This window comes from Barbus barbus (assembly GCF_936440315.1).
Source record: "Barbus barbus genome assembly, chromosome: 23".
NCBI lineage: Eukaryota > Metazoa > Chordata > Actinopteri > Cypriniformes > Cyprinidae > Barbus > Barbus barbus.
Genome location: NC_136751.1, coordinates 3,928,008 through 3,955,302, shown reverse-complemented (window position 1 = coordinate 3,955,302; position 27,295 = coordinate 3,928,008). Strand labels below are relative to the sequence as shown.

Sequence of the window (27,295 nt, the reverse complement as noted above, 5' to 3'; positions counted from 1 at the left end):
TTACAAAAAGGATTAAAATGACATAAAAAATGATCCCATGCAACTCGTTCCGTATTCCAAGTGTTCTTAAGGTATACGATAGGGTTTGCCAAGAAACAAAACAAAAATGTAATCTATTAAGTGAAAATCTCCAGTCATTGCATTCGTGTATTCATACGCGCTTTTAGTTTATAGTTCATTTGCATTTATAGTTTGCGTTGGCGTGCACAGGAAAATCACACAAGAGAGTCATTTTGAAACATCAAAACAAATACAATGACTTGAAACACAATAATTACTCATTTATTAGATACTAGGACCTATTAAATAGATACTAGTTCTTATTTATTAGACACTAGTACTTATTGCAGTAATGACTAGTTACTATTCGGTTGTTATTAGTAACACCTTTAAATTTTAACTAGTACTCATTTTAGATACTTGTACCTATAATTAGATAATTAATTGTTAGATACTGCTTATTTAAAGCCGTGTACCTATTAAATATTTAGTATTTATTAAAACTTAGTATAAGATTTGTTAAAAATTACAAAAGATACTAGTACCTAATGAATAACTAGAATCTACTAGTATTTAATGAAAAGTATAGTATTTAATGCTAGTATCTAATGAATACTGAGTAGTTGATATCTGAATGACAGATACCCATAGAATTCAATGGTAAACATTTGAAATATGTCACTAACAGTAGAATAGTTAGTCATTATATTTCAATGCATTTCACTTTTCTAATAAATATGAACTAGTATATAATAAATACTAGCAGCTAAGTACTAGTACTTAATGGAATATATACTAGTTAGCTGGAAAATAACAATAATAATAATTACAAATATATAAATGAATAAATGCATAAATACTAGTAGCATTAAAATAGATACTAGTAGGTTTCAGATTAAATGTTAAAACAGCTTGCCATAGTATGCCGCTGCAACAGTGTCCAGACCCCTGCTGAAATAGTGCAGCCTATTACTGTTCAATTAGCACCAGTCTCCAGGAGGAGCACAAATACATCACTGCTGTTAAACTGGGGACTTTTCCTGGCTGGAGATCATCTGGGTGAGGCAGAGGAGGAGTTGCTTTCCCCAGAAAGCATAGATATGAGGCGATCAGGTTATAAAGTGATGAGGTTTGTTTGATATGCTCAAGATATTTATATAAATGTATTTCTTTTTGCCGTCTCCATGGAGCATGAAGTCATCTTATCAGCTGCATGGTAATGCATTGAGAGTCGTGTTGATGTTTCATAGTTGACATGAACATTCATATGGTTCTGGTGAATGTTTATTACGGTTAAAGACATGTGCTTCTGTACATTTAACAATGCTCTTGGGAATTGTTCGGAGCAGAAATAACCGAGGTTAATTACAAACATGCAGTCTGTAATTATATACCGCACTCCTCGAGGGTCAAAGACAGGGCTTTAGTCTCCAGTTTACAATCTAAATGTTTGATGTCAGCTTAAAGGGATACTCCACCCCAAAATGAAAATTTTGACATTAATCACTTACCCCCATGTGGTTCCAAACCCATAAAAGCTTCGTTCGTCCTCGGAACACAAATTAAGATATTTAGGATGTAAACCGGGAGGCTCTGTCCCATTGACTGCATAGTAAAACTACACTGTCAGGCTTTAAGTCTCAAGACTAGAAATTGTAATTTTTCTCAGTATATATAAGCTTTTTATTTTTCTACAAGTGGTGTTCTCTACTAGTGTTGGTTGTATTTATTTATTTACGTGAATTCTGTATTCCAAACATAAACATTAAGACCAGGGTTATTACTAAAACCAAAACCATAAAAACCATTACCATTACTTAAAATAATAATTATTATTATATACACATGCATAAACAATTATAATAAACATAACATAACTAAAATGACAAAAACTCACAACAAAATTATTAATATTCAATTTTTTATATATAAAAACCTAGTATCTCAGTCATATTAAAATAACTAACTTATTCAGATAAGAGTAAACTATAAAATAAAGGTCAAAAGTTGTTTTCAGGAATTCAATTAATTGATGCTAATTAAAAATGGTTTAATATTTTGTGTTACAATTCCATTTCGTTTTATAAAATGTTTTGATTCATTATCACACAATTATGAAAATTGAATTAAACATTTGTTGAAAGCTTTTAACCACAAGAGCTGTGGACAGCAGTTTATCAGCGCCATCTAGTGGATCACATGCACCTGTGGCTGAGATGCTTTAGGGATAATTCACCCAAAATAATATAAAATAACATCTTCATTGACTCAGCCTCAAGCTTCCAGTCCTGTATGAATGTCTTTCTTCTGTGGAACACGAAAGAAGATAAATTAATCACTTTATTTCCCATACTGTGGAAGCCAGTGGGGTCCATCAGCTGTTTGGTTAATCATATTCTTCAATATAACATTTCAACAGAAGAGCAACTCGAGGGTGAGTAACGTTTATTTTGGGGTAAACGATTTTTTCGTATATATTATTTTATTGTTTCTTGAAAATATGAAATTTAACATAAAAGGTTAATGTATCCAGGATCCTTGTCTCTAATGTTTTTATGAAAATATAAAAATGTCTTCACAGCAGGCGTTCTACGCAAACGTGATGTAAAGTAATTAATATTCATGAGCTGATCCTTCGTCATAGTAGGGTTCGGTCAAATCGGGCTTTGTTCTCGGTCCTCTCTCACTCCAGGTAAGAAGATCGATTAATCAGGTCTGAGCAGGTGTTTCCCAATTTTTGTTTTTTGTGATGTAAACAGAAACTGTCTTTTCCTGCAACAAACCATGAATGTCTTCAGGTGCTCTCTGGAAATTAATTAAAGTTGAAGGCTAATCTCTGGAAATATAAACTAGAAAGGTAAGTTTGATAGCTCGACCATTAAAGCCGAGGCCTTTTGTCTATTAAAATCAAATATGATCTATACAAGTGAAAGCTAACACCGGAAACTACTGAAACAATTGTAGGCTAGCTTGTTATTACTGGATTAGTTCACTGGAATTTCAACTTCTGAAATAATACACCACGGATGTGTGTTTGTTGAGTTCAGTCTGTCGTCGAGTAACGTTAGCCCTATTCTTGTCCTTTTCCCCCGCAGTTGAGTAGAAATGCTCATATTTGTCCTCCTGCTGTGTCATTTCACTTCATGTGGACACTGTGCTTGTGTGAGAAAACCCCTTCAAACACCAGCAGATCAAGACAGTAAAGGTGAGCGATGCTTTTAAACGTTTATATTTAGTTTTTCAACACAATAATGAAAGCACATACTCCTATTGAAATCCTGTCATGATCTAAGATGGGATAAGATATGCTGTGTATGTTTATGAGCCGCTGTCAAACGATTAATCGCGATTAATCGCATCCAAAATAAAAGTTTTTATTTACATAACATATGTGTGTGTGTGTGTGTGTGTATTTATTATGTATACATAAATACACATACAGTATATATTTTGGAAATATTTACTTGTATACATGTATATTATATATAAATATATTTATTATATAAACGTAACATTTTTCTTAAATATATACATGCATGGGTGTGTATTTTTATATATGTTACATATATATATATATATATATATATATATATTAGTACACACATATACTATGTAAACAAAAACTTTTATTTTGGATGCGATTAATTGCAATTAATCAATTGACAGCTCTACTTACTATATAAGGTAATGATATCAATTACTTAAGTTCATTGTATTTTTATGGTTATGTTCCAATGTAGGCTACTTTATCTCTATCTCTGTTTCAGTATATATAGCATTACCTTTGATTATTGGGTGACACTGTATTTTCAGTCAAATTTGACATATTTATTGGTGTCGTATAGTGTTTGTTGTGGACCAGGAGGCCAACACATTTTTAGGACGCCACCTGTTGTTCAACCGCTTCGACTTTGAGGTCTTCACCCCAGGTAATCTAGAACGGGAGTGTTACGAGGAGATATGCAGTTATGAGGAGGCTCGGGAAGTCTTTGAGAATATCCCTGAAACAGCTGAGTAACCCCATCATTATTCTTGACTAATACATTTGATTCATTACACAGGCTGTGACAACCACTCCTAGTTAAATAACATTACCCTGTGTACTTGCCCATGGGTTGGATTTGGGCAAACGACGCTCATTTTTAGGCAGTACCAATGAAGATGATTATTAAAAAGTGATGCCAGAGTGTGTTTGGAGCGACACACTCCCATCACTCCCAACATCTGCTTATATATACACCTGCATTAACAAACACCCATTTGTTAATTTCATACTGTACATAAATTTAATTTGCATTTAATTTTTGGTTTGACAGAATGACTTTTGGAAGAAATATATAGAGGGTGAGTTTTTGTCATGCATACACCTGAATGATTTGCTCTTAAAGGGATAGTTCACCCAAAAATTTTAATTTTGTCATTTACTCACCCTCAAGCTGTTCCAAACCTGTATGAATGTCTCTGTTCTGCTGAACACAAAGGGAGATATTCTGAAGAATGTGGGAAACAGAGCAGTTCTGGAGCACCATTGACTTCCATAGTATTTTTTTTTCCTTACTATGGAAGTCAATGGTGCCCCAAAACAGATATTTCTTCAGAATATCTTCCTTTGTGTTCAGCAGAACAGAGACATTCATACAGGTTTGGAATTACTTGAGGGTGAGTAAAAGATGACAGAATTCTCATTTTTGGGTGAACTATCCCTTTAACAGAAACTGCGAGACAAATACACTGAAATCTTTTCATCTTCTCAGTCAAATGTTTATATACTGAAACCTGTTTATCCAGAGTTCTTAGCATACTATTTTAATATTCCCAGTTGACACAAGTTCCACTTCTTTTTAAACCACTTCTTTGTGTCATTGTGTTTGTCTGGAAAACAAAATCTGAAAATGTTGCCTTTTTTTTTGCTCGTGTATTTCCGTTAATGTGTAATCCTTTACATGTACACTACCAGTAAAATGTTTAGATTTATTAAGATTATTTGATTGTTTTTAAAAGAAGTCTCTTAAGCTCACCAAGATTGCATTTATTTAATCAAAAATACAGTAAGAACAGTTATATTGTGAAATATTATTACAGTTTAACATGACTATGTATTTTGAAATGTAACTTATTCATGTGATGCAAATTTTCAATTTTTAGCATCATTACTCCAGTCTTCAGTGTCACATGATCCTTCAGAATGCATTCTAAAGTGCTGATTTGCTGCTTATGAAACATTAATTATTATTATCAATGCTGAAAACAGCTTTTGCTGCTTAATACTTTTGTGGAAACCGTGATACACTACCATTATCAAAGTTTGGGATGAGATTTAAAAAAGAAAAGAATACTTTTATCTAGCAAAGATGTGTTAAATTGATCTATAATATATTATAATTAAAAAAAAAAACATTTATAATGTTACAAAAAAATATATTTCAAGAAACTGCTGTTTTTGTACTTTCTATTCATCAAAGAATTCTAAAAAAAATTCCACTAAATATTAAAAAGGGAAAACTGTTCTTAAATTATAATTAGAAAGATTATTATGTATAATTCAACAATAAAAATTCATAATAATTGCACCAAATCGGCATATGAGAATGATTTCTGAAGGAACAATAATAGAATAATAGCTGCAGAAAATTCAACTTTGACATCCCTTGAATAAATTACATTTTTATGATTATAGTATACTGAAATAGAAAACAGTTCTAAACTCTAATAATATAATGTATTTTTAAACAAATAAATGCTTAAGCGATGTTTTTCAAAAAAAAAAAACATGACAAATTTAAAATAGCTAAAACTTTTGACCAGTAGTGTATGTACTAACTTCTATTATTTCAAAGAATTAATGCACAAAACACTGTGATATATAAAGAAATAATAATACACATCAAATAAAAACTGTATTTTATTATTAGATTTTTGATAACTGTTTCCACCTGTATTCATAGATAAGGATGAATCCCAATCAAAAGTTGATGTAACGGCATTGCTGGTGGGCATCATCTCCGCTGGAGTCTTTATTGTTATAGTTAGCCTCCTTATCTGGTACTTCTGCCAGGGGAGGAATAAAGACCATGGAATCCGAGGGTAAGGCTTTACAATAACGAGTGTGAAGCACATTCTCTATGTTGAGAATTATGAGAAATATCCTAAGAGTTTATTTACTATAGGGACCGGAGACTGATTGCAATGTTTTGCCTTTTAAATGTAGTTCCATCAGACGTCGATCCAACAGAAGCAATGCCTCTGTGATCATCCGGAGACTGGAGGAGGTCTCTCTGCATCCTATTCCTCAGACAGGCTCAGATGCTCATGGTTTACCTTCTTATGAGCAGGCCATCGCCATCAATGGACCACATGATGCCCCCCCTCCACCGTATCCTAGGTATGAACACACCTTTTCATTTGATCTATTCCATAATGTAATCTCTGTTTCATTTTATTAAACCTTTATTATGTCATCTAGTTGCTTATTACCACCCATTTAACGTTTCTTCAAAATAAAACAAACAAAAAAACAATTAAAGAGCAATGTTGTAATCTGTTTCTAAATGCTAAATGAAAGTAATAGTTCATCTTGGTCATCCAAGATGCAGATGAATTGGTTTCTTCATCAGAACTGATTTGGAGATGCATTACGTCACTTGCTCACCAATGGATCCTCTGCAGTGAATGGGTGCCGTCAGAATGAGAGTCCAACAGCTAATTAAAACATCACAATAATCCACACCACTCCAGTCTATCAATTAACATCTTGTGAGGCAAAAAGCTGTGTGTTTGTAAGAAACAAATCCATCATTAAAGCATTTTAATTTCAAACTTTCACTTCTGAACAAAATATGAGTCCGTAATCTAACATAACGCTTCCTCTAGTGGAGAAAGTCCATCCACTTTTGTTCTTTCACATCAAAATCCAGCAACCTATTTGTGTGCATATTTCTCTCTTGATTCAGAAGAGACACTTTTTGACTGTAGAAAGCAATATTGTGGATAGAGGATTTGTATTTTAGCAACGGTTTGAAGTTTAAAACATCTTAAGATGGTAAGTGATGTACTGGAGTGGTGTGGATTTCTGTGATGTTTTTATCAGGTGTTTGGACTCTCATTCTGACGGCACCCATTCACTGCAGAGGATCCGTTTCTCCAAATCTGACAAGGAAACAAACTCATCTAGATCTTGGATTGCATGAGAGAGCGTAACATTTCAGCAAATTGCTGAATGTTGCTGCCTGTTTTAAAATATATTCTACACAAGCATCAATTTGTTTTGCACTTTAGCTGTTATAGTGCAATTCTTGTTATAATAGCCACACATCTAATTCCAGTCATCTAATATCTATCCGCAGTTCCAGGCCAGGCAGCGTCCGACGATAACCATATCATCATTTTCCAAACTCAATCAGGATGGACTAAACCACTTTTTCTTGACTATGAACTGAAAATGTGTTAAACCAAAGGCATTTGGATTTAATACCCTGGAATAAACCACTAATATAAAGCTGTGACAGCAATGACTTAAAATCACTGAACATTTCTGGATAGTGTAGCTAGTCAGAGCTACCTAGAAAGATAACTTTTAAACCTAATCACCGTTTTTATTCTTTCAAAAATGATTTGTAATAGTGTTTATTTAAAACTATAACCATTGAAAACTAGTTTTATATTAATAATTGTTACAATAAAAAGACAGATCATAATGTTTTATTTAATATGGTGGGCTTTTATGAAGGACAAATCTATAGTCCATTTTAACAATCTAGTAGAGTGTGACTTGGTGTGATCTAGTAGAGTTTGACTAGAATTTGTGTATTTACTGGATCAGTATTTGGTGTAAATTTGTGAAATCTGTGATGCCTAAAACAAGATTACCTCCTCTAACGTCATGGCACTTCTGTCAGGCTGTGTTGTTTGCACTAAGCCTTGTGCTTATAGATAAACTAATTCTATTGCTTTCATCTTATTTAGGGATTTCTTTCATTCTACTGGCATGAACACCCAGCTTTAAAGGGCAGTTTGCCAAGCGGCTGATACTGTACAGGTTTCTGGAGGATGAAGCATCTCTTTGATGCCTTTTAAATGAGAGTGGCTGGGCTCTAATAATTTAATAATTTTTATAATAAACTTTCTTCTTTGAGTATTTTTGCATATTAGTGTTGTCTTGAAAATGTCTTTGTGCAAGCTGTGATGCGTTTCAAGAATCTTTTAAACGTATCACAAAACGTATTGATAAAGATGTTTAATTTTGAAAGGACAAAAATAATATAGTTAACCAAGTACAGTCAAAAATATTGTGACGCTTTGTGGTTGTCTGTGGTTATTCTGCAAGGACAGTGCTTCTCAGACTTTGTCAGCTTGTAGACCACTTCAATAGTAAAACTAAAATTGTGGACCACATCAAACCATCAGTCTCAAAAAAAAAAAAGTTTTAAATAGAATATTAATTATTATTTGTTTATACCCTATTATATGCACCCTATGATAGATGTTGCATGTAAAAGTATATGCTGCATTATAACGTTTCACAGCATGAAAACTACTGTATTAGCAAGCCAACCTGTCTGAACTGGAAGGAAACTGTCTTAAAAGTTAGTTCTGAGACACAAGAAAAAGCATTTGATATTTCATTAGCTAATAAAATGGCATTAAGATATCTTATTGTGGCCACTGTGTGTATGTTTTGCTAATGTTGGAGGTGCATAGTTCTCTAAATCTGCTCAGAAGAATAGGAAACTTAATATATGGGCCAAACTATAACCTGTATAAGAACCAAATGGAAAATTCATAATAATAACTGTTTCTGATTCCAATGTAAAGGTGTATTTTGGGGTAAGGTTATCCACAGGGAGAGGATATAATAATTGTATTCATTTTAGTAACATAAAGTCTCCACAGGGATACAGGCTGTGTGTGTGTGAAGAGAGAGAGAAAGCAAACGAGAAGGAGACAGAGGGGGGAGAAAAGCAAAACACTTCCATCTAAAGTTTGTCGGAAGTGAATGTTGGGGAGAATATGGGGACTTGAGGCAGCAGCGCGTCTCTCTGTGTGTGATTCTCACCCTGCGCTTAATCCACAGCACAAATCAGCCGTCAGATCACCGCAGGACACACAACGTTTGAGGAATATGTGATTTTCTCACGCTCGGTTGAATGTGTAGCTGTATCGGGGGACGCGCGTCATTCCCGATCCGAGGCGGATGATGGAGAGGAATTACCCGAGCCCCAGCTACACAGAACCGGTCAGCGCGGCGGCTCAGAGCGCGGGCTGGGCCTACAAACCCAGGTACGAGGGGCGGGTCGCCTCCAGAAGAAAACTCCGGTGATGGAAGGCCTAGCGAAACACACACACACACGCAAAAGTGTCAAGACATATAAAGCTAGTTTTAATTGAGTTAATGCGTTTATAGCTGCAGTCTCTCGCGTAATTACACTGATGATGTTTGTAACTTACATCTGCTCAAATCACTGATCATCTTTAAACGCGCACTGCACTTAAATTCTTATTCATTTTGGTGCCTGTTTTGCCTATGAATCATCTGAAAGTGTAGGATAAGGACCGCGTCAGCTTGCTCTCTCATATATAAACTTGTACAGCAGTCAGACTGGTTTGTAAACAATTGATCGATCAATGTTGCAGAAGAGCCACGTGTCTGCAACTTTACACAAAGTGTCTCATTTAGTTCAGTCTGTCACTGGTTTTCCTTAAACTTCCACACGTGTGGCACTAGTGCATCATGTTTATATGCATAATTTGCCTTCCTTTATCAGGCAACGATGTCAGATGTACTATTTCAGAATAATTTTTTCAGTATAGCATATTAAAATTGCATTTAAGTGCAAAACGTGATAGCCAGAACACTAGTTATTAAGAAAGTGCATGTGTCTGATTGTGAACAGGTAAGAAACTTCTGGTAGACACATTATAACTGACCCACTTAGATACTTTAGGGACCTTATTTTTGGAAATTCCCATGAAGTGTGTACTGCATGGAGCCATTCATAATTCCTAATGATGCTGTATTTTTCATGCCTAAATCTTTCTAATATGTCATAACACATGACATGACACATCAGCCTGGAAGCTAAGAAAAAAACGTAGTGTATTTTAACTATGGTTATAATTATGACTTATTAGATGTGTTATAATGCAGATCGTTATGTTATATAGTCCTGCTTGCATTGTGTGTTATCTTGTCAATAAGCACCAGGTGGTTTGCCAGTCAGAACAAGGGAAGGTTAGTTTATTACACCGTACTAGCATGCAAATAACTGCACAAGTAGTTCTGTTCACTCATTTGTAAAAATCAGAGTTCCCATCTTTTAGCTTACAGGTTTTGGTTGAAATTTAGTAGCGTTAATTTAGCAAACAGGATTGAGATTTTGTATTGTACCCTAATTTTTGGCTGTGCTGCCACACTGTGACTAGTTTGCTGGTTGTGCTACTAACTTTAAATAGAGCAGTTAATAGGAATCCAACAGACTAGAACTAGCTGATGGATTTTCACTCTGTCAGTTTGTGATGTCTGTACACATCCACACTGAAACAGCCAGGAAACAATCCCAGATGAATCTCCCCAGCTGTGACATTTACTTACGCAGATGTTTATTTGGCAAAATATAGGCCTATAGTGCGGACTTTCCTCTGTTTAGCAAGAGATGTGGCATTGCTAAAATCATAACCGACAAACTAACCAAATAAAATAGTTTCCATATGTTTTCTCTGACATGTCTATTGTCTTTGTAGTTCCTTTTTGTCTCATTAGCTGTGAAGTATAGCCTACATATTACATTTAAAATATTGATATGTTATGACAGAAAACTTCCAAAAACTGCGTGAGCTCAGGATTGTGGTTGGATTTGTAAATGTACAAAATAAACCATCTTAAGGTGGCCTTTTTGCTTTATAGTTCTAGTTATGGTTCTACACAGTTGGACTCTGAGCTCCTCCAACGGCAGACCTTTGCCTCTACTCACCAGCCTACGTTTACCACCACCCACCATCCCACAGGTGAGCGACAGGTTCAGGCTGTAATGAGGTATAGTTACTGCTTAAATCCATTGACAGCCTGTTGTCCGTCTATGATATCTCTCTCCTAGGAGTGTTTGACTCAAATCAGCACATCACCGCCAGTAGCAACACTACTGAATCATCGGTCATGAACTTCCTCTCCGCTATTGAATCAAGAAGCCTTCAGGCTGGACCTGCTGGCTCTTCTATTCTCCCTTCATTTAGAAGCCCATCCTGGCAAACTGGTAAATATACATTAGGTCTCTTATTTAGAAAAACCACTGAGGTTTTTGCTGCACCATCTTATCAACGATAATTGGACTCACAGTTTCTTAGTTGCCAGTCATCCTTAAAGGGCCATGAAGTAGATAGTTGGGGTTATATGAAATAAACTAGTTGATGGAAGGAAAACAATTAAATATGATTTAATTTCCCCTACATTCCATGATTTAATAGGTCGTCATTTAGTATTTCATGAACATTTTCCACCCTCTCTTAAAATTAAAGAGGCAATTTTTGCTGCCTAGCCTTTAAGACTCTTTTATAAACTCCCTCTTTGCATGTGAAATGAATTGGCACATTGCTGCATTTACACACAGGCTGCAATTTTGTTGTTGTGTCCATTATAGTTTGCACGGTCTCATCCTTCAATAACAGTCTCATAGCAAAGTTTGCGTTACAGCATGACAAGTTCACATTCTGGCTGAAATGCATTGCTAAAACTGTTATAGTCAGACTGTAAGAATCAGGTTCCTTATATCCTCTTACTCTTAGCATTAGAGCTTCTGGTGTTTAATTATATTAGCATCAGTCCTGCGTTCTCCTTTTCATCTCACTGTAATTCAGCATGTTTCCAAACACTGAAACAGCTGAATGAATTGGTACAGAATGAGACATTTTTGTATCTTAGTTTCAATAGATGGTCTGTTTGGATTAAGGAAAGTTACAGTTTAAATGGCACAATGAACTCTTTTATCTCATAAGATCAAGGAAGGATTTAGATTCCTCATGATATGAACCCCTTAATTGTTGTGGTAACAGAAAGTGGCATTTTAATGCAAAAGGAAATTGGTTTAGAGATGGTGTGCAATTTCAATGCCACTTGCAGTATGTCAAACTCTCATTTTTTTTCTACTGTAGGTGCAAACTCTTCAACAGAACTTTATCTCACCGGAGCCCTGCATCCTTCAGGAACGTTCCCGACACCTTCTGCGCTCTCATCCTACCAGCACCCTAGTGCCTTTCCTACCAGAAGTTTTACCACTACATCAGCACCGGCTGTTCAGGACAGCACTTTCAGCTCTTCAAATGGTCTGCTATCCCCTAATGACCCTCTGCTGCAGCTCAAATCCTCCCAGTACACCGTGCCAACTGCACTTGCTTTTGGTGGTACGTCTCTAGGGGCTGGCTTGCCACCCCAGTCCTCCACCTATCGCTCAGCACAAGAGTCAGCCCCACACCTCCTCCAGCCTCAGTTCAGCCTGCTGTCTGCATCCTTGGGCAGCTCCCAGCAAGCCCCTCAGCCTTACGGTGGCCTGGTTTTCTCAGGCTCCATTGAACGAGCACTTCAGCGTGAATGTAGTGTGATCAAGCACCACCAGCGGCCTTCTAGCACCCAGCCAGTTCAAGAGCAGCTGGCTAGCGGTGCTCAGCACTCCTTACAGGGTTACCTGCATGACGAGAGTGACGTTTCATATCAACAGGACCCTTCCCCCCACACACCCTTACCCTGTAGTCCCGCGGGCGACCCTTCACCCCTAAACAGCACCACACAACAGAAGACAGCTTCTCAGGCACCGCTGCAGCAAACTCAGGCCTACGTTTCTTCTGCCCCCTCCCCTGGGTTTTCCAGCTCATCTGGAGTAAAGGTTAAAGACGGTTCTTCCAAAATAGCTCAACATCCCAGTGAGAACACAGACAGTCAAGCCCAGGCAAGCTCTCCAGGCATGCAGCCGCAGAGCTACTCCTCCCCAGCCCAGAAACAAAGCTCAGTGATCGCTAGCCAGTCACAACCGTACACATCCACGCAGCTTCCAGGCCTGGTCTCTGTTAGTGCCTCGCACACTTATATCACATCTCAAAGCCTGTCGAGCAACCTCAGCCAAACACAAGCCTTCTCGTCTAGTTTGCCTGAGAAGCTTCCTTCCATTTACAAAACTCTGCCATCATTTGCTAGTCAATCTGAAGCTCAGACATCTGTGAGCCAGTCTCTGATTTATTCCTCGAGTCAGCAGCAGGATTTGCCGCCTGCAGGAAACAGGGAAGGGTATGAGACACAGGTGCAAACTCTTTGCATGGGAATTCCTTCTCAAAGCTATTCTTCCAGCCACTCTCAGGGCCTGCCCACCATTAGTTTCTATACCCAGGGGCTGGCATCTGCTAGCATACCTTCGCAGAACTATGTGTCAAGTCAATCCCTAACCTCCATCACTTCCTTCTCACCCAGTCATGCCAGAAGTTTATCATCCAGTAACCCAGGACAGGACTATATCTTAATGCAGTCTCCTTCTGGTAGCAAGACAGACAGTGCTCTTTTACAGCAGAAGTACTTGTCATCTGTCCAGTCGTCAACCTCCTCTCCTGCCGCTCACACCCAAGCCTTACCAAACAACCAGTCCTCAGTTGAGTTAAAACCACATCAACAAGATGAACGAATGTTTCTTTCAAAAGAGGGCTCTGAAGAGCTTCCTCTTGAGGATGTGCAGGCATTACAGAAAGGCTCTATGGTGACTTCCTCTCAAACCCTTTCAGCCAATGAAGTTGGAGCACAGAACAGCACAAAAAATTACGTTTATGTAGTTTCGAAAATGGAAGACAGACACAACACCCAAAGTGTCATTCGTAGTAACTCCCGAACAGACGAGCAGATCCTTACCCATTTGGAAACCACAAAGGAGCTCGCTACCAGTGCCAATACTCCCTCCGACCCCAAGAGTAGCTCTTTGTTTATGCACTCCACCCATGCACCCTTGAGTGCCGACCAGCTGAAACAGCATACCCTACTTCTTAAAGGCTCCAGTTCTCAGCAGCAGAACCTTCAGGGTCAGATTATCAGAGTTCAACCGACAGATCCCAGACACCTGTCTGAGGACCAAACACAATTTATCCGGGTTCCCAGTGCACAAGTTCTCCTTGATCCCGCGCACATGATAGTTCTGCAACAGCCTGTACTCGCTTCAGGCCAGAATCAGCCCAAACAGACTATGTACATGCAGTCCGTACCAGTCCAGTATCTCCAAATGAGCAGCGACACTGTTAATTTGACCATTAATGGGCGTCACAACCAGCAAGTTGTCTCTCACCAAGTGCCCAACTCAACAGAGTCCACTAAACAGGACCCAACACAAAAAGACAACTTCAACCAGTCAAATCATGATGCAAAGCAGAACTTTACTCTCAGTTCTGAATGCTTTCCTGACTCCATGCTATTGGCAGATGATAGGAACATCCTCTCAAATGTTGATGACATCCTTGCTGCTACCGCAGCCGCCTGTGGTGTCACACCACAGGACTTCGTCAAATCCACATCATCTGATGCTGACATGTTATCGGTGGCCAACCCTGTAGACTCCAAGTGCAATTTTCAGTCAGCTGAGAACAGACTTGATAGTTTCCCATCTCAGCATATGATAATCACTAACACGCAAGCCATGGCTATAATTGGTGCTCAAACGACATACTCCAAAGATGAAACGGAGGGACACCAAGTGTTTATGCTCTCAAACTCTAATAACCAATCTGACATAACAAACAACTCTGCACAAGAAATATCTGACAAGGTACCAGACACTCATGAGAAAAATACTGTGTTACCCAAAGGACATTTTGTAAACTCTAGCCATGGCTCTGTTTTGAATGCTAATGGACTTGTTATTAGTAATTCAACCTCCTCTGACTTTCAGTTTTCTGGCCAGGAGCAAAGTCAGTCAGGACATCCGAATACTGAAAACGTATCAAATAATATAAGCCAGCTGAAGGGATTGAAAGGCCTTAAAACCAATGATAGTCCTAGTGAACATCCTACAGATGGTCTTCCAAAAAAACGACCCAGATCAAAGGGTTCTTCGAAGCAATCTGTTGAAGATGAAAATGGTCAACCCAAATCTCAGAAGAAAAGCACACAAGTTAAGCGTCAGAATTCACGTGCCAGTGAGGCAAGTTCAACTTCCACCTCAGAGGTCTCAAACGAAAGCTACCAACAGCAGGAGAGAATGCGTCAGAAGTTACGAGAGGTTGAAGAAAAACAGCCAGAGGTTAAAACTGGATTCTTGGGCTCCTTCCTGGACTTTCTTAAATCTGGATCCAGACAAAACCTATCATCTCCACCAATACGGTCACCCAATCGCACTAGAAAGCCTTCGGCCTCCAGGAGGCCTCCTAATCCATTACTTATTCCTTTTAAACCTCCCCCTTCTTCAACCCCATTGATATCTCCAGACCCTCATAGTGTCATTTCTACAAAACGACTTGATGAAGAGCTCCAGAGGAACCTGGAAACACTGCCGTCATTTTCCTCTGATGAAGATGACTCCGTAGGGAAAAACCAAGATCTTCAAAAGAGCATCACCTCTGCACTGTCATCTTTAGATGAGCCCTCAGACAAAAGGCAGACGTTAGGTATGGAAGCTCCCTTTATGCAGACATGTTTTTCATAATTCATAATAAACAAGTCTAAATGATAATATTATAATATGTAGGAAAGCTTCAAGAACTGTATGTAAAGGTAAAAGCATGTTGCTTAGTATTTAATTTTGTAAGTAAATCACTGAAATTTTGGTATTATGATAACCCTTGTTCAACACAAACCTTCAGGTGATAATATAAAGCAACTTCAGACCTCCAGCACACAGCCTACTGATGCCAAGTCACAGGACCAACAGGCAGCTTTACAGAAGATGTCTGCGGAGGAGTTACTAAAGGATGTGCCTCCAGACAAGCTAGCTGTTCAACTGAACTCAGTTGCTATTGAGGGCCTGATGGACGAGGAGCTGTCAGATAGTGGAGGGGAGGGCATGTACCGAGAGCGTGACGAGTTCGTGGTTAGGAATGAGGATATTGAAAGGCTGGAGGTATGCTGCGACTTTTATGAGCCTGTTAAAGTCAACATAAAATCAACCCTTAATTGCATTTTCCAGGTCGTATTGTGCACCATTTATTGTGGATGTTATTTCTGAGAAAGAAAATGCCTGTCTTTGTAACCCTTTCACCTTTTTTTTTTAACCAATTTTGATATGGAACAACCACTTGCATGATCCAGTCCATTTAAATATGCCATCTAGTTAAAAAAAATCAGTAACACTTTAGTTTAGGGACCAATTCTCACTATTAACTAGTTGCTTTTTAGCATGCATATACGACTAGCGTATTGATTGTTTATTAGTACTTATAAAGCACATATTAATGCCTTGTTCTGCATAACCATATTTTAGATGCCTTAATCAAACCCTATACCTAAATTTAACAACTACCTTACTAACTATTAATAAGCAGCAAATTAGGCATATATTGAGACAAAACTTGTATTGGTCCCCAAACTAAAGTGTGACCATTAATTCATAATATGGAGCTAAATGGATTATGAATGGCGTTTCATGTTGACTATAAATTGTTGAAATTACATTGACGTATCATTTGTGGCTGAGCAGTTATTGACGTTTTCACCCACCTCCTGTCAATTATAAGAGACATAGGACAGGTTGTCTGTCTGTGTTTAATCAAACCCTTTGTCTCTTTAAACCTTTGATGTGTTGTGTTTTTTTGGGTGTAGATCACATTGATGGCAGGGGTTGAACCGCCAGCCATCTGGAAGGTTCAGAAAGCCCTGCTACAGAAGTTCGTACCGGAGCTCAGGGACAGGAAACGAGTGTTCTTTGCCACCAACAGTGTAAGTGCCAATACAAAACATTAATTAATGTGGCATCATAGTGTGTTTCCAATGGATATCTCAAAATGCCACGAACAACAGGCAGTGTCTTATGCTTTTTTACAGTATTTGGGGTACTTTGGTGATGCTAAGTCCATGTACAGGAGAGTAAATGTCAAATTTCTTGACACTGTCAACAAGCGGGAGTATGTTCGAGTCTGCAGCAGGAAACCACGATGCAAACCTATGCATTCAGTGAGGTATAGGCTATATGTGTCTTACTCTATTAGTGACAATTCAGCTAATGAAGAAAATACTTGTGGGTTTTTTTGGGGGTTGGACCTTAATTATGTGGTTAGAAAGTAATGTTGACAAACAGATTTCAGTCTGTACGTGTAAGTGCTGCACGTACTTGCAGTAAAATGTCAGTACTAAGGTGGCTTAAAGTCACATTGAAAGGAAAATCCACCTAATTTGTTTTCTATATGTGCATTACATATCTTACTTGTGTCACCTGTCCTGTATGTATGCCTCCTATCAGTTATAAATGTATAACTGAACCACATACAGATGAGTTTTTGCTATTCTTTATTAAAATGTCAAGCCGAGCCACAGGCCTCTATTGTGCAATCCCACCCAGCCAAATATTTTCCATGGAACATCAATCTCCTTCCAGTGTGTTTGAAATCTTCAACATCAAACTGATCCCACACATTACTCTATTCCAGCCAGCTAGCACGAAATTCACAGTGTTTCACTTTCCATCAGAACCGCTCCCTTGTTGACTACACTATTAATAATTCACATATTGTACTCCATAATTCATTTGTTTGTTTGTTGTTCCCAGAGGCTCTCAGGCTAAAGCTCTTCTGGCCCAGCGATTCACTGCGGCGACTGTGTTGGACTCTCCCACACAGAAAACAACACAACAGAGAGCTCTATCCAAACCCAGACTCAAGCAGCCGAAAACCAAGGCTGAACCGCCGCCTAAAAAGAGAAAGAAATGGAAAGAAGAGTTCACGACATCTCCCTCCGACTCCTCACCGGAGGCTGTGAGTGAGGATGATGGTGAGACATGTGACAGCAGAGGAAGTATGACCTTGTTGTGTTCAAATGTGCATCTGTGAACATCAGTGATGGGGGAAAAGTGATCCAGTTAGTTAATTGAAAGATTGACTGATTTGAAGCGCTCAAAACTCCACAGACCAAGGACATCTGCTGGATAAAGCTGCGTAAATGCAACAAGAACACAACAAAAATATGTGTAATGACATGTTCTGCAAAGTGTAATCTAAAATGTCAATAAATATCATTAAATATAAATTATAATATGTGACTCTGGACCACAAAACCAGTAATATGCATTGCTAAGAACTTCATTGGGACAACTTTAAAGGCGATTTTCGCAATATTTAGATTTTTTTGCACCCTCAGATTCCAGATTTTCAAAATAGTTGTATCTCGGCCAAATACTGTCCGATCCTAACAAACCATACATCAATGGAAAGCTTATTTATTCAGAGTTCAGATGATGCACAAATCTCAATTTCGAAAAATTTACCCTTATGGCTGGTTTTGTGGTCAATGGTCACACATGTCTAGTTAAAGTTATAGCACTAGTTTTGTATACCAACAAGTTTTACAAGACAGAATGTTATGAAATGCATAGAAAATTCTACAATTCTAAAGCTGACTGTATCACTTATAAGCATACATTTAATTATAGCATCAAATCACTAATATTTGCTGATTTTTTTTTTTAATTGGAAAATGCCAATTAGTGCATCTTCAAATTAGAATTACTTAAAATATTTCAGGTTGTAGTGGATAATATTTTCTTATTTCATGTTTTGGAATATCTGGTTCGGGGTTATCCTTAGCTAATTAAAATAAAGTTGAAGTAAAAAAATATATATATATATATGCATGCTAAAAAAGCACTATAATTACTAACTGAAAATAAAATTAACTAAAACTGAAATAAAAAATAATTTACAAAAAACTAATAAAGAAGACAAAAGCACATAACAAAATTACTATATGATTAACTAAAAATTTAAATGAAAACTGAAAGTAGAAAAACCTCATTATTAATAAAATTGACAATAAAATATCAATAATACTGAATAACACTTGTCTGGTTGCTGTTGCACCATCATTTCTCATGAGAGTTCAATAAGGATCAGTCTCTGTGTTGCTATTGTTCCACACTCATCCTTTGTCCAATCCCATATATCCCAATCTTAGAGTTTACACCTCCGGTTCCATTCGCCTCGCGTTTCCTGAACACCAGAACGATGAAGGACACCTTCAAGAGCTTCGTTGAGCTGCTGATCAGCATAGCCCTGGACGCAGACGTCATGAACGCACTAGAGCGAGAGAACGGTGAGAAGTCGAAGATCAAACTGTCTGATTTGTAACAGGAGTGTTAAGATGTGGCACATGGTGAAGTTGACCTTTTGTGGCTGATCTGCTCCTGCATTCAGATGAGCTGCTGCTGCCTCACATGAAGAGGGTGGATGGAATGATCACCGATAACAGACGGAGGCTGCTGCCCAAGCTGCGCATGGGTCAGATCTTCAAAGTGAGTCATGAGTCACCATTTTCCATTTCGCCATCAGTATATCATAGTCTTGCTTCAGCTCACAATAATAACCACATTTAACACTCTGATAAATAACTCAGTCGGAATAAAAAAAAAAATTCTCAAACCTTTTAGATTTTATTTTCAGTTTTTTTTTTCTCTTTTTGTATTGTTTGGGTTGAATTAAAGGAATAGTTCACCCAAAAATGAAAATTGCTGAAAATTTACTTACCCTCAGTCCATCCAAGATAAGTTTGTTTCTGCATCGGAACAGATTTTCAGAAATTCAGCATTACATCACTTGCTCACCAATGGATGCTCTGCAGTGAATGGGTGCCGTCAGAACAAGAGTCCAAACAGCTAATAATAACATCACAATCATCCACGAGTAATCCACATCACTCCAGTCCATCAATTAACATCTTGTGAGTCCTCAATCCATAATACCACTTTCTCCAGTGAAAAGTTGTCTCATCTAAAACAGTTGTCTCATCAAAATATGCACAGATCAAGCACCGTTTACAAGCAAAAACAGCCTAAAACCATTTAAAACAAACATGGATTGACTTTTTTCACTGGAGGAAGCGGTATTGTGGATTATGGACTTGCGTTTTCTCCAGAAGCAACAGTTCAAAGTTAAAATACCTTAATGATGGATTTGTTTCTTACAAACATGCAGTTTTTCATTTCACAAGATGTTAATTGATGGACTGGAATGGTGTGTGGATTACTTGTGCATTATGGTGATGTTTTTATCAGCTGTTTGGACTCTTGTTCTGACGGCACCCATTCACTGCAGAGCATTCATTGGTGAGCAAGTGATGCAATGCTAAATGTTTCCAAATCTGATGAAGAAACAAACTCATCTGCGTCTTGGATGGCCTGAGAGTGAGTACATTTTCTTTTTTAGGTAAACTATTCCTTGAAAACCAACTGTTTGACTAGTAATTAAGACCACCAAGCTGTTGGCTTTGAAAATATGTACTTTTAAACATCCCTACTAGAAAGGGTAAAATGTCAAAAACACACTCAATTCTGTTGGTTATTTGACTTGATAATTTTCTGTGGCACAACCAGTGAAAGAAAGCCCTGCTCTTCACATGCACATACTAAAAATACATTTGATGCCCAAATATATATATATAGATATTTTTATAGGCTTACTGAGTTTGACACGTAGAAATTTGGACTGTACATTCAAACTTGATTAAGACACTAATGGAAGTAGGACTGATGAAGATCTGTGCATGTAAACACTGTGCTTGCTTTTGATTTCAGGATGTGTTTTTAATGCGTTCTCTGTTTTGTCCGTCAGAATGCATTAGACAGCTTTCCTGAGCTGTCTGTGGTGACCGAGCTGAAAACAGACTGCGAGACTCCTGTTTTTAAAGTGAGGTTAAGTGGGAGGGCTTATAACAGGAAAACCATGAAGCCCTCGAAATCGCCCAGCAAACTTCCCCTGGTGAGTACTGCAGGTCCAGCAGTACAAGTTGATATCCTGATATCAGCTAGTTACATTTTTGACCACTAGGAGGTATACCATACTGGCTATTAGGTCACTGTACAGTTGAAGTCTTTATTTTATTTTTTTCCCCACTCAATCAGGAATACACAGTGGATCAGCAGAAAACAAAGTGGTTTTCTCTTTATCACTCTCTACAACACTATAAGTACCACACATACCTGATGTGTATGGAGGAGGTGAGGCATTAACGTGTTTGTTTGTGTTTGAGTTTTTGGATAGATAACCAATCTACTGGTCCTTGCTGACAAGCTCTAGGAATCTTTGAAAGAAGCTTGTTTTGACTAGCAGTGCTCATATCAGTATCAGCTCTGACACGTCTTGTTTTATCCTCAGTGGTAAAATACTCCACCTCACGCTCTTTTCTTAAGCAAAAGAAGACCTGAATGTTTGCCTAGCGAAGGGTTTCCCAAACATTTTGTCAGCTTAACGCCTTAGATGTGAAATAATTACTTATTTTAAGTTAATATGTGACCCTGGACCACAAAACCAGTCTTAAGTGTAAATTTTTCCAAATTTAGATTTATACATCACTTGAAAGCTGAATAAATAAGCTTTCCGTTGATGCATGGTTTGTTGGGATAGGACAATATTTGGAATCAGGAATCTGAGGGTGCCAAAAACTCAAAATATTGAGAAAATCGCCTTTAAAGTTGTCCAAATTAAGTTCTTAGCAATGCATATTACTAATCAAAAATTAAGCTTTGATATATTTACAGTAGGAAATTGACAAAATATCTTCATGGAACATGATCTTTACTTAATATCCTAATGATTTTTGGCATAAAAGAAAAATCGATAATTTTGACCCATACAATGTATTTTTGGCTATTGCTACAAATATACCCCAGCGACTTCAGACTGCTTTTGTGCTCCAGAGTCACATATTTCAATAAAATAATGACACATTTACATGCTCACGGTTCTCTGATGTTGTTTAATGGTCCAATGATGAACAGGTAAACAGATTAAATATTTAATTTATTATTAATTTATTCTTATTTTCTATTTCATATTATATTGCAATTAGTGTGTCATATATATATTTCATCTCATCTCAAAACCAGTCTGAAGTCGCTGGGGGATATTTGTAGCAATAGCCAAAAATACATTGTATGGGTCAAAATTATTGATTTTTTATGACAAAAATCATTAGGACATTAAGTGAAGATCATGCTCCATGAAGATATTTTCTACTGTAAATATATAAAAACTTCATTTTTGTTTAGTAATATGCATTGCTAAGAACTTAATTTGGACAACTTTAAAGGTGATTTTCTCAATATTTAGATTTTTTTGCACCCTCAGATTCCTGATTTTCAAATAGTTGTATCTCGGCCAAATATTGTCCGATCCCAGGGGTCTGCAACGTTCAACATCAAAAGAGCCATTTTTGTCCTTTTCCCACTGAATAAAATTCACGTGGAGCCACAAAATATTTGACCCCCAAATAAAGATAACACGGCATATAGCTAAAGTTTTATATTCAGTTATGTTATAGGGCAGGGGAGTAGCAATCATTTCAGAAGTAAGGGGGGGGTAGAAATGTCAAATGTAATAATAATAATAATAATTATAATATTTATGTATGTATAACTGACAAAAAAAAGCTTTTAATTGGCTAAGAATTAAAATACACTGCTGGACAATAACCAATAATTTGTCGTCTTATATTATAGTTGATATATATTTTACTAATGACAATTTTATGGTTATGATTGTATAATCAGTATATACACTACAAACACTTTTTCCATTTTTATCACAGAATAAGGCTATATTTTATAGCTTCTGTACTGTAATTAATGCTGTCAATTACCACTGGATCATTCATATTACCTTGAAAACTGCACATAAGCCATATCATCTTCACGTTTCATCAGTTAAGGATTATGTTTGTTATTCAGCTTAGTGATAGCTGGATGCCTTTGCCCATATTAGCAAAGAGTTCTTTGATATTAGGGATTTACTGGCACGTAAAAGGTACTATTACTTCCCATATGAGTCTGTTTTGGACTTTCTGCGCGAAAGCTCCCTCCGGCTTCAAGTATGAATGAAACGTACAGCGCATGAGTGTTCAGCGCTCCGTGATGTTCACATAGTTTTGGATACGAATAAAACGTATCTAAAAAGACGTGACTATCTTTTCTCTTTTAATTTAATCCTAGATTTATTCACATTGGCCCTTGAAAACCTCTACTTTAACACACTTGCCCGAGAAGAAGTGCAGGGGAAGAGTTTAGGTTGTATTAAAAGTCGGAGGGACGGGAGCCACCGCAGAGGGATGATGGAGCCACATGTCCTATCCTAACAAACTATACGTCAATGGAAAGCTTATTTATTCAGCTTTCAGATGATGTATAAACCTCAATTTCGAAAAATAGAAATAATTAATGTGTAAATAAAGTGAACCAAGCCCAGCACTGTTCACAAAAGCATGCACAGACTATTCTTATTTAGTTCCCTTTTGATTTGATAATCGCACTAAAGTATATTGCATTTTCTGTCATTTTGATCAATTGTGCTGCCCAATTTATTTACTTGTAATTTTACATTTGATTTAATAAATTATTAGCCTTTCATCAGCTCGCGTCCCCTGCAGTTCCTTCACGTTTAGCTATGGTGCTCATCTGGGAGTTTTGGGTTTGAATCTGTTTGCTTCTACCGAACAACAAACGCAGAACACCCTAGACAGTGGCATTTGTCTCTTTAGAAAATGTAAAAATGTAGGTTGTTTACAATACTGTTGTACTATGTTTCGTCAGTGTCTTTCTCTCTCACATCAGATTCGGTTGTTGAAGTCGCGAGGTAAAGATCTGGGGCAGGAGGAGACTGTTCAGACTTGCATGGGCAACAGGACATGGGTAGAGGGCCTGTTCGATCGCTTCGGGGAGCTTTTGACACAGGTGCAGCAGGCCTGCCTTTGAACAGAGGCCTAGATTATGCTGACAGACAAGCATATATAGGAATGAGCATTCATAAACCTGATGCACCTGCTTTAAAGCACTGTTGAGGACAGACATCAGGTTTTTAAAAATTGGAAATAGACCAAACGGATGCCTTTTTCTCTCACCCACGGAGACAATGGACTGTGGTTTTACGTGTAAACCCGCTGTAGTTGAGTTGTCTGTACCGAATCAAGGTCCAGACAACCGAATCAAGGTCCTTTCCTCTTATCAATAAGGACCAGAATTGATCTGTTATGCGATACATGTGTCTTGCAGAGAACCTAAACCTTTGGTTTAAAATAATAATATCAGTCTGTAATTATGGTTTGGAGGGCTAGGTGATTCTAAAAATAAAGTTATACATAGATATACAGTGCCCTCCATAAGTATTGGAACAGTAAAGACAAAATTGCTCTGTTGGCTGTGGATTTACAAATATGATTAAAAGATGAATAGGAGACAAAACTACAGAATGTCACATTTTATTATTGGATGATTCAACACGTAGATGTTTTACCAGCTAAGAATTTCAGCACTTTTAGAGTTCATCCCTCTATCTGATGTGAGCATAAGTATTGGAGCAGTTGCCTCACAGGTCTTTCTAAGTGATCAGCTGTGTCCTGTTGCATTAATTCTTCAGATATTAAAAGCAGGGAATGTGTCGTATCAGTTATATCCATTACTTCTGTATTCTGAATCCTGCATTCGCTGATGACACACACAAACCAGGATGAAGATGAGGGAGCTGACTTTGAGAGAAAAGCAAGCAATTTGGATGCTAAAAGAAAAGAGGAAGTCAGTTAGAGCTCTAGCAAAAACAAAGGGCATGGAGAAATCAAGAGTTTGGAAACCACCAGCAACCAACAACGACCTGATCGGCTGAGAAAACAACAGTAGTTGATGACAGACAAATCATAAAAGCTGTGAAAATGAACCCTAAAAGACGTGTCTGTAAAATCACCAACAACTTCCAGAAAGCTGGGGTGATGCTCTGACAATCTACTGTCCTCAGGAGACTTTGACACAGAATTACAGATGCTACACAGCAAGATGCAAACCTCTGACCAGCACCAAAAATAGAAAGACAAGATTAGAGTTTGCAAAAAAAGCACAAAGGTGAGCCAGAAGAGTTTTGGAACTGTTTATGGACCGATGAGACAAAGATGAACCTTTATCTAAGTGATGGGAAAGCAAAAATGTGGAGAAAAAAAGGGAACTGCAATGATCCCAAGCATACAGCCTCATCTGTAAAGCATGGTGGAGGTGGTGTCATGGCATGGGGATGCATGGCTGTCTCTGGAACAGGCCCTCTCAACTTTACTGATGACTTAATGTATGATGACAGTAGCAGAATGAATTTGGAAGGGTACAAAACCATCTTGCCTACCAATATTCAAGAAAATGCCACCAGATTCATTGGGAAGTGCTTCATATTGCATCAGGACAATGACCCAAAACACCCTGCCAGTTCAGTCAAGGAATTTATAAGGGCAAAGAAATGGAAAGTCTTAGATTGCCCAAGTCAATCTCCAGATTTAAATCTGATTGAACATGAATTTCACCAGCTGGAGAGGAGAGTAAAGGCAGAAACTCCCCAAAACAAGCAACAATTGGAATTGGCTGCATTAAAGGCTGGGAAACGTATTTCAAAGGATGAGAGCAAGAGTCTGGTGATGTCTATGGGTCACAGACTCACTGCTGTGATTGAGCTCAAGGGATCTGCAACTAAATAATAGCTTTTAATCTTTTATATCTGCCTTATGTTCAACTGTCCCAATACTTATGCTCACATCAGATAGAGGGATGAACTCTAAAAGTGTTGTTCTTTTTATTTGGTAAAACATGTACGTGTTGAAACGGCTAATAATAAAATGTGACATTCTGTAGTTTTGTCTCATATTCATCTTTTAATCATATTTGCAAATGTCTTGACTCCACAGCCAACAGAGCAATTTTGTCTTACTGTCCCAATACTTATGGAGGGCACTGTATATGTAAAACATCCATTTTTACATCTGAATGCCAAATTTATATATCATAAATGTACATTTTGTATAGAGAGCTTGTTTGTCTGATTCTCATGACGTAATATAGAACACTTACCCGATGTGCTTTTGAAACTCTGTTTTTATTAAAACGGAGTTGGTGCAATTCTAATACTGCTTTTGTGATATTTTGTTGTAATAAAAAGCATTTACTTAAAATCTAGATAAAAATCTCTTTATATTCTTCTCTTTTTCCTCAAAACATTTATTTTATCTCACAGATAGATGTATTTTTCACAGACGGAAATATTGTGGTAATTTGTCGTACATTTGTAGATGGCCTATACATTTATGTGTCATGTGCACATTGTATACAACATAGGAAGTTCTTTATTTGGTGACTTCAAACGGATACTGTGCCGACAGCATTGGATTAGTTTTTTGCTTTTCAGGTGTAGCTGTGTTACACACTACAATGTTTTTGCTGACATGTGAAAATAAATTTCCTATAAAATGAGAACTTTGAGTGAGTACTTCATTTATGAATGATCATCATTTGATGGATTTTTAAAGCTCTTTTGATTCGTTTAGTATCTTTTCATAGCAGTTTTGTCACTTAATTATGGAAGCCCGTTTCCGCCACTGAATAAAAAATTAAAAAAGGTTAATGCAACTTTTTATCTCACAATTCTGACTTTTTTCACAGATATAAGATATAAACTCGCAATTACCTTTTGTGTTTTTTTTTTATTCAGTGGTGGAAACGGGCTTCCATACTTAATAGCTTATTAAATGAGCACAATCCTTTTTCTCATTAGTGCATGTTCATTACGCCATTACTAACTTATTATTTATTGAACTGTTGTATGTAAGCAGTAATAATACTGTGATTCGACGATGCATTCACCATTTTAACGTAATTTTTAATTTGAATGTGCTACTTCGTTATTTTAACTATGAAACCTGTCCGTTGTGCTGCTTGATATTGCAAACTAGTATTTATTATAAGTTTTTAATTTATTATCACAATCATAAACGCGCAGGTTTGTAGTGCAAATTTAGACTGATGATAAATATTAAATAACTAAAATCTCTACATCTATCATTTTAACTTGGTCATATGTGATGGTCCAGATTCAGTTGTTGTGTACTTAAAATCTTAAAAGCATATTTTTGAAAAAGTGTACTTGCACGATAAAATAAAGCGCTCATTTACACTCCTTCATGTTGTTCCAAATCTTAATGACGTTCTTTATTCTGTAGAACATAAAAGAATATATTTAGTGAAATGTCTTCACACAATGGTTATCAAATCTGTTTGGTAACCAACATCCTTCAAATGATCTTTTTTGTGTCCTACAGCAGATGAAAGTCATACAGGTTTGAAAATGA

At 37.3% G+C, this 27,295-nt stretch overlaps 2 protein-coding genes across 13 annotated transcripts; both read left to right on the top strand.

The window, feature by feature from the left end:
* Window positions 1–963: 963 nt before the first annotated feature.
* On the top strand, window positions 964–8,646 carry LOC306842923 (transmembrane gamma-carboxyglutamic acid protein 4-like). 12 transcript variants are annotated; one of them, XM_079374133.1, is made up of 10 exons: window positions 964–1,129; window positions 2,366–2,434; window positions 2,585–2,692; window positions 2,799–2,857; window positions 3,096–3,205; window positions 3,846–4,009; window positions 4,317–4,344; window positions 5,946–6,084; window positions 6,209–6,382; window positions 7,344–8,645. In XM_079374133.1, exons 5-10 carry the CDS (start codon window positions 3,106–3,108, stop codon window positions 7,369–7,371), a joined length of 633 nt encoding a protein of 210 aa, XP_079230259.1. In that variant the 5' UTR covers window positions 964–1,129; window positions 2,366–2,434; window positions 2,585–2,692; window positions 2,799–2,857; window positions 3,096–3,105; the 3' UTR covers window positions 7,372–8,645. The 12 variants fall into 12 exon arrangements, with proteins under 12 accessions (XP_079230259.1, XP_079230254.1, XP_079230256.1 ...); XM_079374128.1 differs by having other exon boundaries at window positions 972–1,129; window positions 2,362–2,434; window positions 2,582–2,692; window positions 7,344–8,646; XM_079374130.1 differs by having other exon boundaries at window positions 972–1,129; window positions 2,582–2,692.
* Window positions 8,647–8,904: 258 nt separating this feature from the next.
* On the top strand, window positions 8,905–26,413 carry LOC306842915 (glutamine and serine-rich protein 1-like). The gene is made up of 14 exons (XM_079374091.1): window positions 8,905–9,276; window positions 10,901–11,001; window positions 11,091–11,246; window positions 12,142–15,618; window positions 15,814–16,070; window positions 16,769–16,885; window positions 16,991–17,124; window positions 17,712–17,932; window positions 19,112–19,249; window positions 19,351–19,448; window positions 20,764–20,910; window positions 21,054–21,149; window positions 23,757–24,315; window positions 25,859–26,413. The coding sequence occupies exons 1-13, from the start codon at window positions 9,191–9,193 to the stop codon at window positions 23,895–23,897; spliced, it is 5,169 nt and encodes a 1,722-aa protein (XP_079230217.1). The 5' UTR covers window positions 8,905–9,190; the 3' UTR covers window positions 23,898–24,315; window positions 25,859–26,413.
* Window positions 26,414–27,295: the final 882 nt, after the last annotated feature.

Coding starts and splice junctions, on each gene's coding strand:
- LOC306842923 (XM_079374123.1), top strand. CDS start 3,106: ATGCTCATATTTGTCCTCCTGCTGTGTCATTTCACTTCATGTGGACAC. Junction 4,010..4,316: donor TTGAGAATATCCCTGAAACA/GCTGAGTAACCC, acceptor TTGGTTTGACAG/AATGACTTTTGGAAGAAATA. Junction 6,085..6,208: donor AAAGACCATGGAATCCGAGG/GTAAGGCTTTAC, acceptor TTTTAAATGTAG/TTCCATCAGACGTCGATCCA.
- LOC306842915 (XM_079374091.1), top strand. CDS start 9,191: ATGATGGAGAGGAATTACCCGAGCCCCAGCTACACAGAACCGGTCAGC. Junction 11,002..11,090: donor CACCACCCACCATCCCACAG/GTGAGCGACAGG, acceptor TCTCTCTCCTAG/GAGTGTTTGACTCAAATCAG. Junction 20,911..21,053: donor CGCCCAGCAAACTTCCCCTG/GTGAGTACTGCA, acceptor CCACTCAATCAG/GAATACACAGTGGATCAGCA.